This window comes from Merops nubicus, unplaced genomic scaffold (assembly GCF_000691845.1).
Source record: "Merops nubicus isolate BGI_N331 unplaced genomic scaffold, ASM69184v1 scaffold22843, whole genome shotgun sequence".
In the NCBI taxonomy this organism is placed as follows: Eukaryota; Metazoa; Chordata; class Aves; order Coraciiformes; family Meropidae; genus Merops; species Merops nubicus.
This window is the reverse complement of record NW_008600005.1, coordinates 1,234-13,707: the sequence shown is the minus strand read 5'-3', so window position 1 is coordinate 13,707 and position 12,474 is coordinate 1,234. Positions and strand designations below refer to the sequence as shown.

The following is a 12,474-nucleotide window of genomic DNA, read 5'->3' as shown; positions in this document are numbered from 1 at the left end:
GCCGTGGAAAGAGTCAGGCTCTCCTGCCTCTGTCCCAACAGGCTGATCTCTTGCTGTCACCAGCTAGACCCTCCCTCCCTTCTCCCTTGGTTGAAGGTATGAGAAAGACACACGCTGGGAAATGCAGCTCTGAGTTTACTGTGCATGATTAAGTGAAGCAAGGACAAGGTTATCTCTGAAGGAAACGGTCTGTTGTAGCACAGCCTCTTCCTGGTGCCATCTGGGACAATCCCTGTATCTGCCAGAGGCATTTAAGATGATTCTGAACTGGCTGCCTGAGATGGGCAGAGAAAGGGGCAGCCAGCAGCTTCGGAACAGAAAGAAGGGGACCCTTGTGTGCACTGATCAGTCACAGGTTCCCAAGGAGAAAGGAGGGAGTCAAGCCTTCAGCAGGGGCAGGAAGGAAACCAGTGCAGTCTCCAGGGCTGCACCAGTGCTGGAGCAAGTGCCACCGTGGCTACTTCTTCATGATGTTTTTGATCCAGGGCAGGTAGTTGGAGATGCGGGTGTAGACCCCGGGCGGGTTGTCATACCCGAAGGAAACGACACCTTGTGCCACCTTATTGCATACCAGGGGTCCACCAGAATCTCCCTGAGGACAGATGAGAGACTGGTTTTAGAGGCCTCTTCCCTGTGGGAACAGGTTTCACCTTGGTCTCTCCCTGCCCAGGCACTGCCAGTAGGGCTCTGTCACTGCTCCAGATCTGTGGCTCTGCTCCTGCCCCACATGCCCATGGAGGAGCTCTCTGGAGCCAACAAGTTTGGGCTCTGGCCCTGTGCATGGGCTGTGGTGTTAGAGCATCCAGAGAACTGGTCTACATGGGAGCTACAAATGAAAGGCTTATCACCTCCCCTAGGAACCAGCTAAGACTGTGCCAGCAGCAGCCTCTGATACCAGTGAGCCTGCCTGCCACAAGGCCAAGCCCCCAGCTCATCAGCAGCCCATACCTGGCTAGAATCCTTGAGCTCATGGAAGCTGCCAGCACAGACCATGCCGGTGTTGAGATGTGGAAAGAACTGGATGCACTTCCTGCGGCTGTAGATGGAGACTTTGGTTTCAAAGAGCTTGTCGGTAGCACGGTCATTATCGATTCGGCCCCACCCAGCTATGCTGCACTTGGTGCCTGTGGGGAGGTCGCTGCTGGTCTTGGGCAGTGGAATGGTCCTGACATAGTCATTGAGAGTTGCCTTTGCTGTCAGCTGGGAGAAAGCAAAGTTTTTGGAGAAGGCTACGAGCAGAAGAGTTGACGGGCACTTCACGTGCAGGGGTGGGGGAGGCCCAGCAGGACGTATGGCACTGCAAGCTCTGGTGAGCTGCTGTGAATAGGACATGTGGCTCCAAACCCTGCCCATGGTTCCCTCTCAGGTCCCTCCCATTCCTGCCTGGCTCCAGCAATCATGAGCAGAAGCAGCTGATGGTTTGCAGAAGGAGCTAACAGCAAGAAAGTCTGCTCTGCTCAGACCCTGCTAGATCCACAGCCCCACTCAACCCTCTGATCCACTGCCTGCTGCAGGACTGCCTTGCCTTGAGAAGCATGATGTCATTGGACGTGGTTTCAGGGTTGTATTCCGGGTGCTGGTAGTATTTGATAACTCCTCGGACCTGCTGAGTAGTTTCTGGTTCGTGGACGTTGTGAGCCCCCAGGATGACTGTGATATTCCTGGCCATGGGAGCAAAAGGGAGAAGGGGAAAGCAAGTTTGGTCTCACCTGTGTCCTTCTGCTTTTGCAGGCAGGTGGAGAGAGCTGCTCAGCACAGAAGGAAGAGGAACCTACTCCAAAGTTACTCCAGTGATGGACCTCATGGATTAGAGGAGGAGGAAAAGTATAAAGCCTCTGTATGAAGTACTCACCCAGATAGGCAGTGGGCGGCTGTCATCACCCAGTCAGGGGCCACCAGGAAGCCTCCACAGGCATACATCCCTGCCTTCAGGTATGCCATGTATGGGTGGGAGTGGGGCTTAGCCTCATGGCCCCCCACAATCTGACCCCGCAGAGCACCTGAAAGACACCCCACCGCAGGATGAGTGGGTGGCTGCTGAGGTCAGTGCCCAGGCCAGTGCTAGCTTGTGGCACCCCAGCTTACTGGTATTGGCCCATGGACAGGAAAGCAGAAGCAGCAGGGCCAGCAGCAACTGTTGCTGGGGCTGGCACATCTCTTCCCACAGCTGGACTCTCCTTCCAAGATGTGTGGAAGTCTGAGTCTCCTAATGCCCAAGAGCTGGTTTTATAGCCTGGGAGCAGCTGTACCCAGCAGCCAGGAAACCATGTGTGATGGCCTGATTGTGCTAATCAGAGCGGCGCAGCATCCCTGCGGGTCTATCTGCATCTCTGCTCCCCAGCCTGCTTGTGTGCCCCACGTGCCTGGAGGCTGTGATTGGTGAGCGATAAAGCAGGACAGAAAGGCCAGGGCCAGGAGCCTGGTTGCATCCCAAAGCCTCAGGGGTGCTGACTGGGAGGGGTGTCCTATGGTATTTTTCATGTGTGCTTTAGCATTTATCCCCCAGTGTGGCTGCAGGACAAATCACATCTACCTGTTTCTAAGCATGGTGTCTTCAAGCTCTGGCAATCAGATTGTTGCATACTGTACCTTCAGTAGCTCATGACACTTGTTCCTGGGGGTGGTCAGGTAACTTCATGTTTTGTTGGCATATGCCATGACTGTAGTTGCTCTTTCATCTTGTAATGGTTTGAAACCTGCTGCCCCTGGTGGGTGGAGATCTGAAACCCTAAACCAGGTACAAGCCTGAATGAAAGGGGCGTACACCTGTCCTATTCCCACTCCCCTTTTCCTGTCTTCAGGACTTCCTGCCAAGGTCTATAAAAAGGGGAGAAAGGCACGCCTCTGCCTCTTGCTCTTGCTCCTTTGACCTTGCACCTGGGCACATGCTGCTCTGCTGCTCCCTGTGCTACACGTGGCCGTGGCCATCTTGGAGACCTGGGCCTGATCTACAGACTCTTCCCTGCCTCCATCCACATCCAAGGATTGTGCTTCCAGCTTCAATCCACCTCAATCCAGCGAGATCCAGCACCGGGGAGCCTCAGCATAGCACTTGGGTTTTGTATATTTGGAAGTTTAATCTTCCTTACCTTGTTGTTCCTACAACCCCCCTCCCCTGTTAAACCCCTACCCTTCTTCCTTTCTGTACCCTGTTAAACCCCTTCCGTTCTTCCTTTCTGTTCCCTGTTAAATAATATATTTCATTTTGTTAACTTTCAATTTGGTGCAAGGTTTTCATTCCCCCTGCCTTCCTTATTTACCTCTCTATCTGGGAAAATGAGGGATAAGGGAGGTGGGACACAGTTCTGCCTTCTAACCGGGACAGAACACATCTCTATAGGGAAAGCCACTCTGAGGCTTCAATGTCACTCTCTCTAACCCCTTGAATCCTTGGTCCTGCTATGGAAGAGTTTTCTACCCAAAGACCCTGTCTATGTGCCTGTTTCCTGGGCTGCTTTCTGCCAATACTCCTCAGGGGCCTGCACATCACTTCAGAAGAAAATGAGATATGCTTTAATCCTAAATCACCCTCTCTGGAGCAGTCTTTGGTTGCCAGTCCTTACATAGGTCTGTGAGAAGTGGTTTAAACAGCTATGCCTGTCCGAGACATGACCAGCTTTGCTTCCTACTGGGTGTGCTTTCAGGTTAAGCAGCACACAGAGCTCCAAGGCTCCCAGCAAAGGAAAGTGGATCAGGAGGAAGACTTGTCCTAAAAACTCCTTTGGCATGCAATAAGGGTGCTGCTTCTGGCAGACATGCCCTGCATGGGCAGCACTATCAGGCCTGGCACAAGCACAGTGCTTAGATGCTGCTGTTGCCTCTGCCTGCAGTGTACCTGGCAAGCTGGTGTTGGGCTGATTTTGCCATCTCGGATAAGATGTCCTCCAGCGCCCTGCTCACAGCTCAGAGAGGCACAACACTCACCTCTCCTAGCCCTTCCTTCCCTTTTGCTTGTGCCAGCCCTCATTGTTCCAAGCCAGGGATCAAAGCTGGGGGTCTCTGGGCAAGCCAACAGCAGGGTACTCATGCTGGGAGCATACAGGCAAGCTGACAGGGAAGGTATCTCAGGAGGGCATCAGGGAGGCAGTGAGGCTGATCTGCCTGTCTGTCTATGTAGCCGATAGGTGCAGCTTTGTAAGGGAGGGCCTGGTAAAATCACAGCTCCAGCGGGTAACTCAGGCTAAGCAGAGAAGGGCTCTGGGAGAGTGACTCAGCTAGAACAGAGGAGGCGAGGCGTGCTGTGTGGTTGCACCGTGGTGGTTGGTGGTTTGTAAAAATGGGTTTGTTGTGCCTAAAAAGTATGTAAACTAATGGTCGACTAAGGGCATAAAAAGGCCGGGTGTTTTGTCAATAAAGTTCCTCCTTTGCACCTGCCTGGGGACTGCGTGCTGCTCCGTGCCGCCCACACCGACACAAGTCTACATTGCTGGGAGGAGGGTGTTAGAGGAAGAGCTGCAGTATAAGAATGGAAAAACCCTGAAACTTTTTCCTGGAAACACAGAGTATGTATGTAGGTATAAACAAGCCAACAGATAAGTATGTCCCTCTCTTACTGCCTGGAGCAGTCTCCAGCACACCAGAAGAGCCACAAGGCTCATGGTGGGGCTATATTAACCTGGACAGGGAGGTCTAGGACTATGGGCTATCCTGAATGCTAGCCCTTGGGCATCAGGGCTTTTGTTGGATTAAAACCACACTGCCAAATACAGGGCTCCCACTGTACTCTGATCCCTAGTTTCTCTCTGTGAGCAGCAGCTCTCTCCATGACTCTGTATCCTGCAGTAACCTTGTGCAAAGGTCTTGCTTTCTCCTTGTTCCCAGTGGCACTGAGCTGAAAGCTCCCAGCTCAGATGCTCAGGACCATTGAAATTTACTTTTTTGCTCTGCAGCATCCAGTGGGTCAGCAGCACTGGGGCCAGGCTACCCTGCAGACAGTTAAAAACCAGACAGCAGTTCTCTGCCCCAAACTGCTTTAGTATTCTTGTGTATAACAGGCAAGAAGGAAAAACAGCAGGTGGAGGAAGTGGTGCGCAGGATGGCAAGCAGCAGAGCTTGGGATAAATTTATACTTTCCAAACAGTTCAGCAGCACCAGCCTCACTGCCAGTAAATGCTCTGCCCCAGCCAGGCAGCACTAACCACAGGGAGGTGTGTTACTTGTCCTTCCTCTGCAGTGCTCAGGTTAGGTTCAAACCACCCAATTTCCTCTGCGTGGTGCTTGGCACCACACCCCTGCCAACTGCCCGTTGCACGGGCAGCACCCCGCTGGTTACGATGAGCTCTCCCTGCCCCATTTCTTGAGCGAGGACTGGTTCCTCCCTGCTGTCCTTGCATGAACTTGGGAATACACAGCTCTCAGCTGTGAGCTTGTGGGGACAAGTCTGGCACTGACCCTGACCTAGACCTAGAGGGTGCAAAGCAGCATTGATGAGCTCACAAGGAGGGGGATTTTGTGGGTCCTGCACAGGGGAGTCAAGGCCAGAGATTGCAGCCAGGCCTCTGGAGCAGCCTCATGGCCTTGGTCACACCACGCTGACTGTGGCTGACCATGCCACACAGAGTGGGGCTGGCAGGAACACCCTGCAGCTCCCTTCTTTCTGGAGACATGGTTACAGGACAGAAGGTGCTAGGGGGAAGCTGAACTCGTCCCAGCCACAGCAGGAGAGCCGGTGCTGGGCATGGTGTTTGGAGACCAGGCACTGAGCTAGTCCAGCAGAGGAGGGATTGCTGCCCTGGCAACTGCCAGTGGCTGTCAGGAGCTGCATGAAGTGCCACGCTGTAAAGAAGCAGAAAGACTCAGGAGTTTGCTTGTGTGGCATGCTCATTCTGGAGGGATGCTGAAGAATGAGCACCTCCAAATCTTCCATCCTACAGGCACTGAGCACTGGAAATTCTCAGTGCCTTTCACTGTAGATTGGTCAAAACGTCAAAATCTCAAACCTGCCACAAAGGAGGGAAAGTGTGATACTGTGGGAGACAGGGTCTGGGCTGGCCCACTGATGACGTCTTTTATTGGGATGACTTCCAAGTAATTTTACTTTTTGGGGGGGTAAGAAGGGAAATTTTATAAAGCTGTTTGCTTTCTGGTTAATGATTTGCATTGAGGAAATGCAAGTTTCTAAAGAAAACCACTTAAAGAAAAAAAAAACAACAACAAAACCCGTTGCCATTTAAGGTCGTTAATGCGGCCTGAAGGAGATGATCCTGAAACTTTCTCTTTCATGTTCTTGTTTTCCTTAAAATCCAGGGATGTACTGCAGAGACTCCTTTTCTACAGAGACCCACTGTCACCAACCCCCCATTTCAGTGAACTGACACCCAGGCACAACAACTGTGCCTGGAACAATTCTTTGAGCACTGTGAAGAGCCGAGTCTCCAGGGTTTGGTGTCAGCCCAAGTCAGAGGGGCCTTGCTGACTCTTCCCAGCTTCTTTGGGACCAGAAGCATCCTGCCACATTGGGAACTGGGATGTGCCACTGGAAAGACGACCATCTGCTGCTACACAGTAGAAGAGCGCAAAGCTGGAAAATCCAACCAACCAACTGCCAGGAGTGATCAGTCATTTTTAAACCCCCACAGCTCCACCCTTCCTGGAGCAGAAAAACACCTGTGGGCAAATGGATGCCTTGGCTGATGTCGGGCTGCGCTGGGGCCACATGGCGGGGACAGGATGGGTGGGTGGGGAAGTGGAGAGGGAGGCTTGTGGGACAGAGATGGAGATGCCAGCTGCCCATGAGCCAGCTGGGGCAAAATACAAGTTTTAATCAGGATTCTGCAGCAGCACATCAGGAAAACCTCAACAGAAATCACTGATATTTTATCTTGCATTTGTAGCTTGCTGTCTTTCCGCTGCAGCTGCTCATGGCCACCCTCCCCCCGCTCCTCCCCCTCCAAGTATGGAGATGGACACCCCCCTGGGAGCAGATGGTCTCGGGGCAGGAGTGACTGGACATGCCACTGGCCACAAACCCAGGGAGCTGGCCTCCAGGCTTCTCCTGCTCTGCTCCTCTTTGGTCATCCGTGTCTGCAGACAAAATCTTCCCTTTGGGGCTGAGGCACTTTTGTCTTTCTGTTGGCCTCAGCAGGAGCAGGCTGTGGTGGGTTCCAGAGCTTCCGCTGCTAAGGCGCCTCATCTCAGCATCCATGAATACTTGCTATGACCACAGCTCTGGAAGTGAGTTTGAGGGGCTGCAGCTAGTCCCCATACCTCCCCTGGTCCTTCCAAGCCCAGCACTTGGCAGCTATCAGGCAGTTTCAAGTAGATTGTGGTCTTGATGTGAAGGAAAGAGATGAGAAACGTTGCAGGATGGGGTGTCCCTCCTCCACCCCCCTTCATTTCAAAGAAAGAACATCTGAACTGAAATGGCAGCAAAGGAGAAGTACCAAGATAAAACAGCCTGCATCTGTGCAGATAGCAATGGGGAGCCACTGCAGAGCAACAGGAACCCTCCCTTGTGTGGGTGCCCAGCTGAGAAGGAGCCTCATTTGCCCCCAGCCATGGAGCCGGGGACTCACTGCCTCGGGTCTTGCGGCAGTAGCTCAGGGGGACACAGCTGGATTTGTGCCAGCCAGGAAGGCTCTGCTCTGCTGGGCCAACTGCATGGAGTGGAGGGGACCCAGATTCCTCCAGGCTATGGGACCCTGCCCTGAGTTGCTGGAAGATGGGAGCAGTGTTTGAGGTGTGTGGTGATACGTGTGGCCTTGAGGCAGGGAGCTCGGCAGGCTGTTGGGGGGACAGAAGTGAGAGGATGCTGGAAGGGCAGCAGCAAGGGCTGGCACGCAGCTCAGGCACTGTGGCGTGCTGTGTGGGAACCCGGTCCCTCCACTATGGAAAGGTCAGATAAGCCAGGTGCTAGGACAGAGCAAAGGACAGGGGTTTGTCTCACTGGAACAGCTCTTGACAAAACAACCAGCCCTGCCTTTCAGGCAGCACCTGATGTGCTTGTGGAAGGGGCCTTAGGAATAGCCTCTGATCTTTTGCTGGTCCAGAGGACCTGGCACACCATGGGTGAGTGTGTTGAGCTGTCCCAGCAGCTCAGCGGCCTCAATCCCTCCTGCAACTGAGAACATTTGCCTCCCACCTGCCACACACTCTCTGCAGATCTCCCTGACAAAGGGCTTGTTCCCATCAGGTATCTCTTTCCTGAGACTGCTCACATGCTGCCAGCTATCTGAGAAGCTACTTAGGGCCCCTGACAAGGCAAGGTTCTTCATCTTCTAATCTTTTAGGTACAACACATCAGTGCTGTCCTGAGCAGACACATTAGCTGAAGGCTCAGCCTGAAGCAAGAATAAAGCAGGGATGATGTCTAACAATCACATCAACCCTTCTGGTTCCAGTGCGGTTCTGGGAGCATCTGCCTCACTGATTTGAGAGTGTACTCTTTGTGCTGGGTGTGCAACCTTGCACTTCTCTGGACTGAGATGCACCCATGGCCTAGCCTTCTTGCCGATTTCCGCTCTTTCAATCTTGGGGTCATCTCCTGACTTTATCAGCATGGGTTTATTTCCATGCTGCTGACAGAAAAGTCCAAAACACCATCTGAAAGTGTGAATGTGGAGGATGGAGCCCTCAGCTTTTGATGAGAATCACTCTTGCTTGCACATGATGACTTCCTGCAGCAGGAACCTCCTTGGCATTTTCCACTTGTCTGTTCTGCGATCCAGGCTAGGACCTGTCCACGCATCAAGCAGCTGATGGACTCCCAGGACAACTCCCTGCTTGCCATGCTGATGGAAGAAATGATGACTGCTCTTTGCTCTCAACCTGGGGACCTCTCTGTGGCTTATGCCAATCTGGACTGAGAACACAGGTGAAAGCAGGGCAGAGCTTCTGTTGAGATCCAGAGTTAAAAGGTGCTCTGCCTTTCTTTTCTCTATGCCCCTTTGCAGCTGTTTTGGGTGGGGTCCATCCTGCACAGAAATGTGGTTGATGTTGTAACTTCCCTTTTTCCACTTTGGTAGGTAGCAGTCTCACTCATTTTGCATAAGGAGCCCTCCCCACTACCTACTCTGTGCTGGGCCTCAGACAAGCAGCTGGAGAGCACAGCTAGCTGCTGACCTTCCCTCTGGCAGCAAGAGCCTCAGGCCAGTCATGACAGGTGAGTCATGCGGAAAATTTCACAGGTTGGGAATACCACATTGCAAGACTTTCTCTCCAGTCAAGTTTTGCAGATGCAGGGAATAGGTCAATGATAGACATTAACACTGCAATCATGTCAGGACCCCTGGGTTTTGGTCTCAGCACAGCTCCTTGTGCTTTCTGCAATGCTGGGCACAGGCAGGAGCTTTGTGCCTCTATCTGTGACCTAGTCAGTGGGAAGATCCTGATCCACCTGTAGCAGATGCTTGGAGACCTGAAAGTGGAGGTTGTAATGGGGCACACACAGGCTTTGAACAACTGGTTTCCTTTGAACTGGGTAGAGCTGAGCCCTTGCTGCAGCCACACAGGTGCCTGGGCTTGCTGCATTGACAGGGCAGGACTTGAATGGAGACTGATGGGAACTGTGCCCACAGAAGAGCTCAGAGGGGTGAAAGCATGGAGCTTTCTCCTGGAGAAGGGTGCATCTGGGCATGGGTGGTAAACAGGGCTGTTGATGAAGAGGCAGCTGCTCTCTTAGGCTCAGGGGTGGATTTAATGCCACAAAAGGCAAAGCGCTTAGTGTCTCAGACTGTCTAGGTGGCACTTGGCTTTGTTCAGCCCAACAGACTCTACCCATCAAGGTGGGAGGTGTTACCCATTTGACCCAACCTGTCCCAACTCAAAGAGGGGCCTAAGACATTATTTCATTTGTGTCCCACCTTTACAACCACAGCAAAGCTAAGACTAGCCAGACCCTTACTGAGAAGTTATGATAGCTGTTAGAAACAATGTCAATGTTCACAACAGGAAACTTTATTAAACAACAGGAAGCCCATGTTCATGTGTGGACTTACAAAACACCTCACCCTCCTTTCCCCTTGCTCTTTCAGTGCCGCAGGGCTGGCAGACACGGCTCTAACTAATCTCCACGTTGGGTAGGACTGCTGGGATCAGAGCTGGTCCTGTGTGGCAGTCTCACAGCTGCCTCCAACCCACAAACAGAGGGTCTGCTCTGCCTCAAAGCCTGCCTCAAACCTTTGCTCTGTTGTGCATCCCTTGGTTGCTGACCTCAGAAGATGGATGGTATAGAGCTGAGCTGGATGGTGAATCTTTCCCTTCCCCTTTCACTGGGCTATGCTCAATATCCTGAGTTCAGACTTGACATGCTTGACAGGAAAGGTTCCTGCCTGCAGCTGGCTGCCAAGACGAATGTGAACATCATCCTGCAGCACTACAACTTCACAGGCAAGCTGACCAACCGGCAGACTGGGGATGAGGGAATGGGTCTCATCCGCACAACTTTTGCCATCATTAGCTGCTTCATCATCCTGGAGAACCTGCTTGTGCTGCTGGCCATCCTGTGCTGTCTGCGAGCCCGCCGCTGGGTCTATTCCTGCATTGCCAGCATCACTGTAAGCGATCTGCTTGCAGGAATTGCTTACCTTTGTAATCTCTGCCTCTCAGGCAAGAAGACTTTCCAGCTTTCACCTCAGCTCTGGTTCCTGAGGGAAGGCATCCTTTTCATCGCGCTGGCTGCCTCCACCTTCAGCTTGCTTGTGACTGCCATCGAGCGCTACAGTGCCATGGTAAGGCCGATTGCTGAGAACGAAGCCAGCAAGACCCTGCGCTTACGCAGCCTGATCATTTCCTGCTGGCTGCTGTCCTTCATCATTGGACTGCTTCCGTTGCTGGGCTGGAACTGTCTGTGTGACTTCAATGCCTGCTCTGTCCTCCTGCCTCTCTACTCCAAGAACTACATCCTTTTCTCTGTAATCATGTTCAGCATCATCCTCCTGGGAATCATCGGCCTCTACATCTCCATCTTCCAGCTGGTCCAGGCCAGTTCTAAGCAAATCAGTTCTCGGCACAGCCGCAAACGGTCCCTGCGCTTGCTTAAGACTGTGTTGATGATCCTGGGAGCCTTCATCATTTGCTGGAGCCCCCTCTTCGTCCTGTTGCTCTTTGACGTCTTCTGTGAGACCCAGACCTGCACACACCTCCACAGCCTGGACTGGACCTTGGCTTTGGCCATGATTAACTCGGGCGTTAACCCCATCATTTATTCCCTCCGGAGCGTGGAGGTGCGCCGTGCCGTGGGGAACCTGCTGTGCTGCTGCTGTGTCAGGGTTGGGCTTTGCAAGCCTGGGAACTGCTTGGTCATCACAGACATCAACTCTGGCTCATCTACAGAGAGCTCCCTGCGCTACCGGGAGAGCTTCCGCAGCTCTGTAGCACTGAACACCCGGCCCAGAGCACCTCTCTCCAGCAACTCTAGCATGATGAGCAATCTCCCCAGCCTCTGAGAGGCCATGGAGAGAGCAGGAGACGCCAAGCAGCCCCCCAAGATATCACACTGCTGGTCCTCACCTTGCAGAATTGTAGCCTGCATGCAGCTTAGGTTGACCAGGTGCGGCCTCACCCCAGGGGTTAAATGTGGCCAGGCTTTCCAGTGCCTTCAGACTGGGATGTTGCCTCAGTGTCAGTGCAGCACAGGGACAGCTCTTAGGATGGGAAAGAAGGACATGGAACATTTTGGGATTGATGCTGTGCTGAGACCACTGCTGTGCCTAGGTTTTAAGTGGACCCTGCTCTGTGTGTGCATAGATGCTGTACCTGCTCAGATGAGGGTATTTTGCCCCAGGGCACAGTGACAAATAGGGTGGGTATCCCCAGCCAGACTGTCCCCCAACCCCTTGGGATCAGGCTTCACTGGCAGTACTGCCATCACATGTCGTGCAGGGCTGGGGGCAATATTTGAGCCTTCTGCAGTTTACAGCCTTATGGAACTGTTGTGATGGGCACATCTGCTAGGAAAGGATGCAGGCATGATATCTTGCCAGGGAGTCAGGAACAACAACAGGGGTTTGCAAGCGCAAGTGTGTGCAGTTGTGGGGCAGCTCAGAGGCTCCAGGCCAGGAAAAAAGTGCCCCCTTGTAGTGCAGCACAAACTGGCCACAGGATGGCAGAGGTTTGCAGCAACAGCCCGGTCCCTCACCAGTGTGCAGAGGCTGGGTGCTGTGCCTGGGCAAAGGCTGTCATGGTGCTTACAGCCTGGCAGCAAGAAGAAAGAGCTCTACCATGCCTCTGCATTAGGGCTCACCTCCAGTGACAGCCCTGGCACCACCACAGGCAGAAGGAGGTACCCAAAGAAGGAAGTGACTGGGGGTGTCTAGTTCCATCCTGCATGGCAGAGTGACCTGCTCCCATCTGGCTGAACCTTGCAGAGGGTTCACAGTTCTGAGGTGGGTCATGCTCTGTCAAATCTGCCACGTCCTAAGGTGCCTAAACAGGGGGAGGTGCCCACACAAAAGGAGGTGCCCATTGTGGTGGCCACTGAAAGGCTGAGCAGCAGCTTCTAGATGGCTTTGCATTCTATTGTCTTCAGTGGGGGTT

General features: G+C 53.1%; 2 protein-coding genes across 2 annotated transcripts; one reads left to right on the top strand and one right to left on the bottom strand.

Annotated features, from left to right (window-relative positions):
* Positions 1–457: 457 nt before the first annotated feature.
* On the bottom strand, positions 458–2,155 carry LOC103770335 (mast cell protease 1A-like). The gene is made up of 5 exons (XM_008937592.1): positions 2,086–2,155; positions 1,853–2,000; positions 1,526–1,661; positions 949–1,200; positions 458–592 (listed from the first exon to the last, which is right to left on the bottom strand). Exons 1-5 carry the CDS (start codon positions 2,153–2,155, stop codon positions 458–460), a joined length of 741 nt encoding a protein of 246 aa, XP_008935840.1.
* Positions 2,156–10,157: 8,002 nt separating this feature from the next.
* Positions 10,158–11,384, top strand: S1PR4 (sphingosine-1-phosphate receptor 4). Its single transcript, XM_008937590.1, has one exon. The coding sequence runs from the start codon at positions 10,158–10,160 to the stop codon at positions 11,382–11,384; it is 1,227 nt and encodes a 408-aa protein (XP_008935838.1).
* Positions 11,385–12,474: the final 1,090 nt, after the last annotated feature.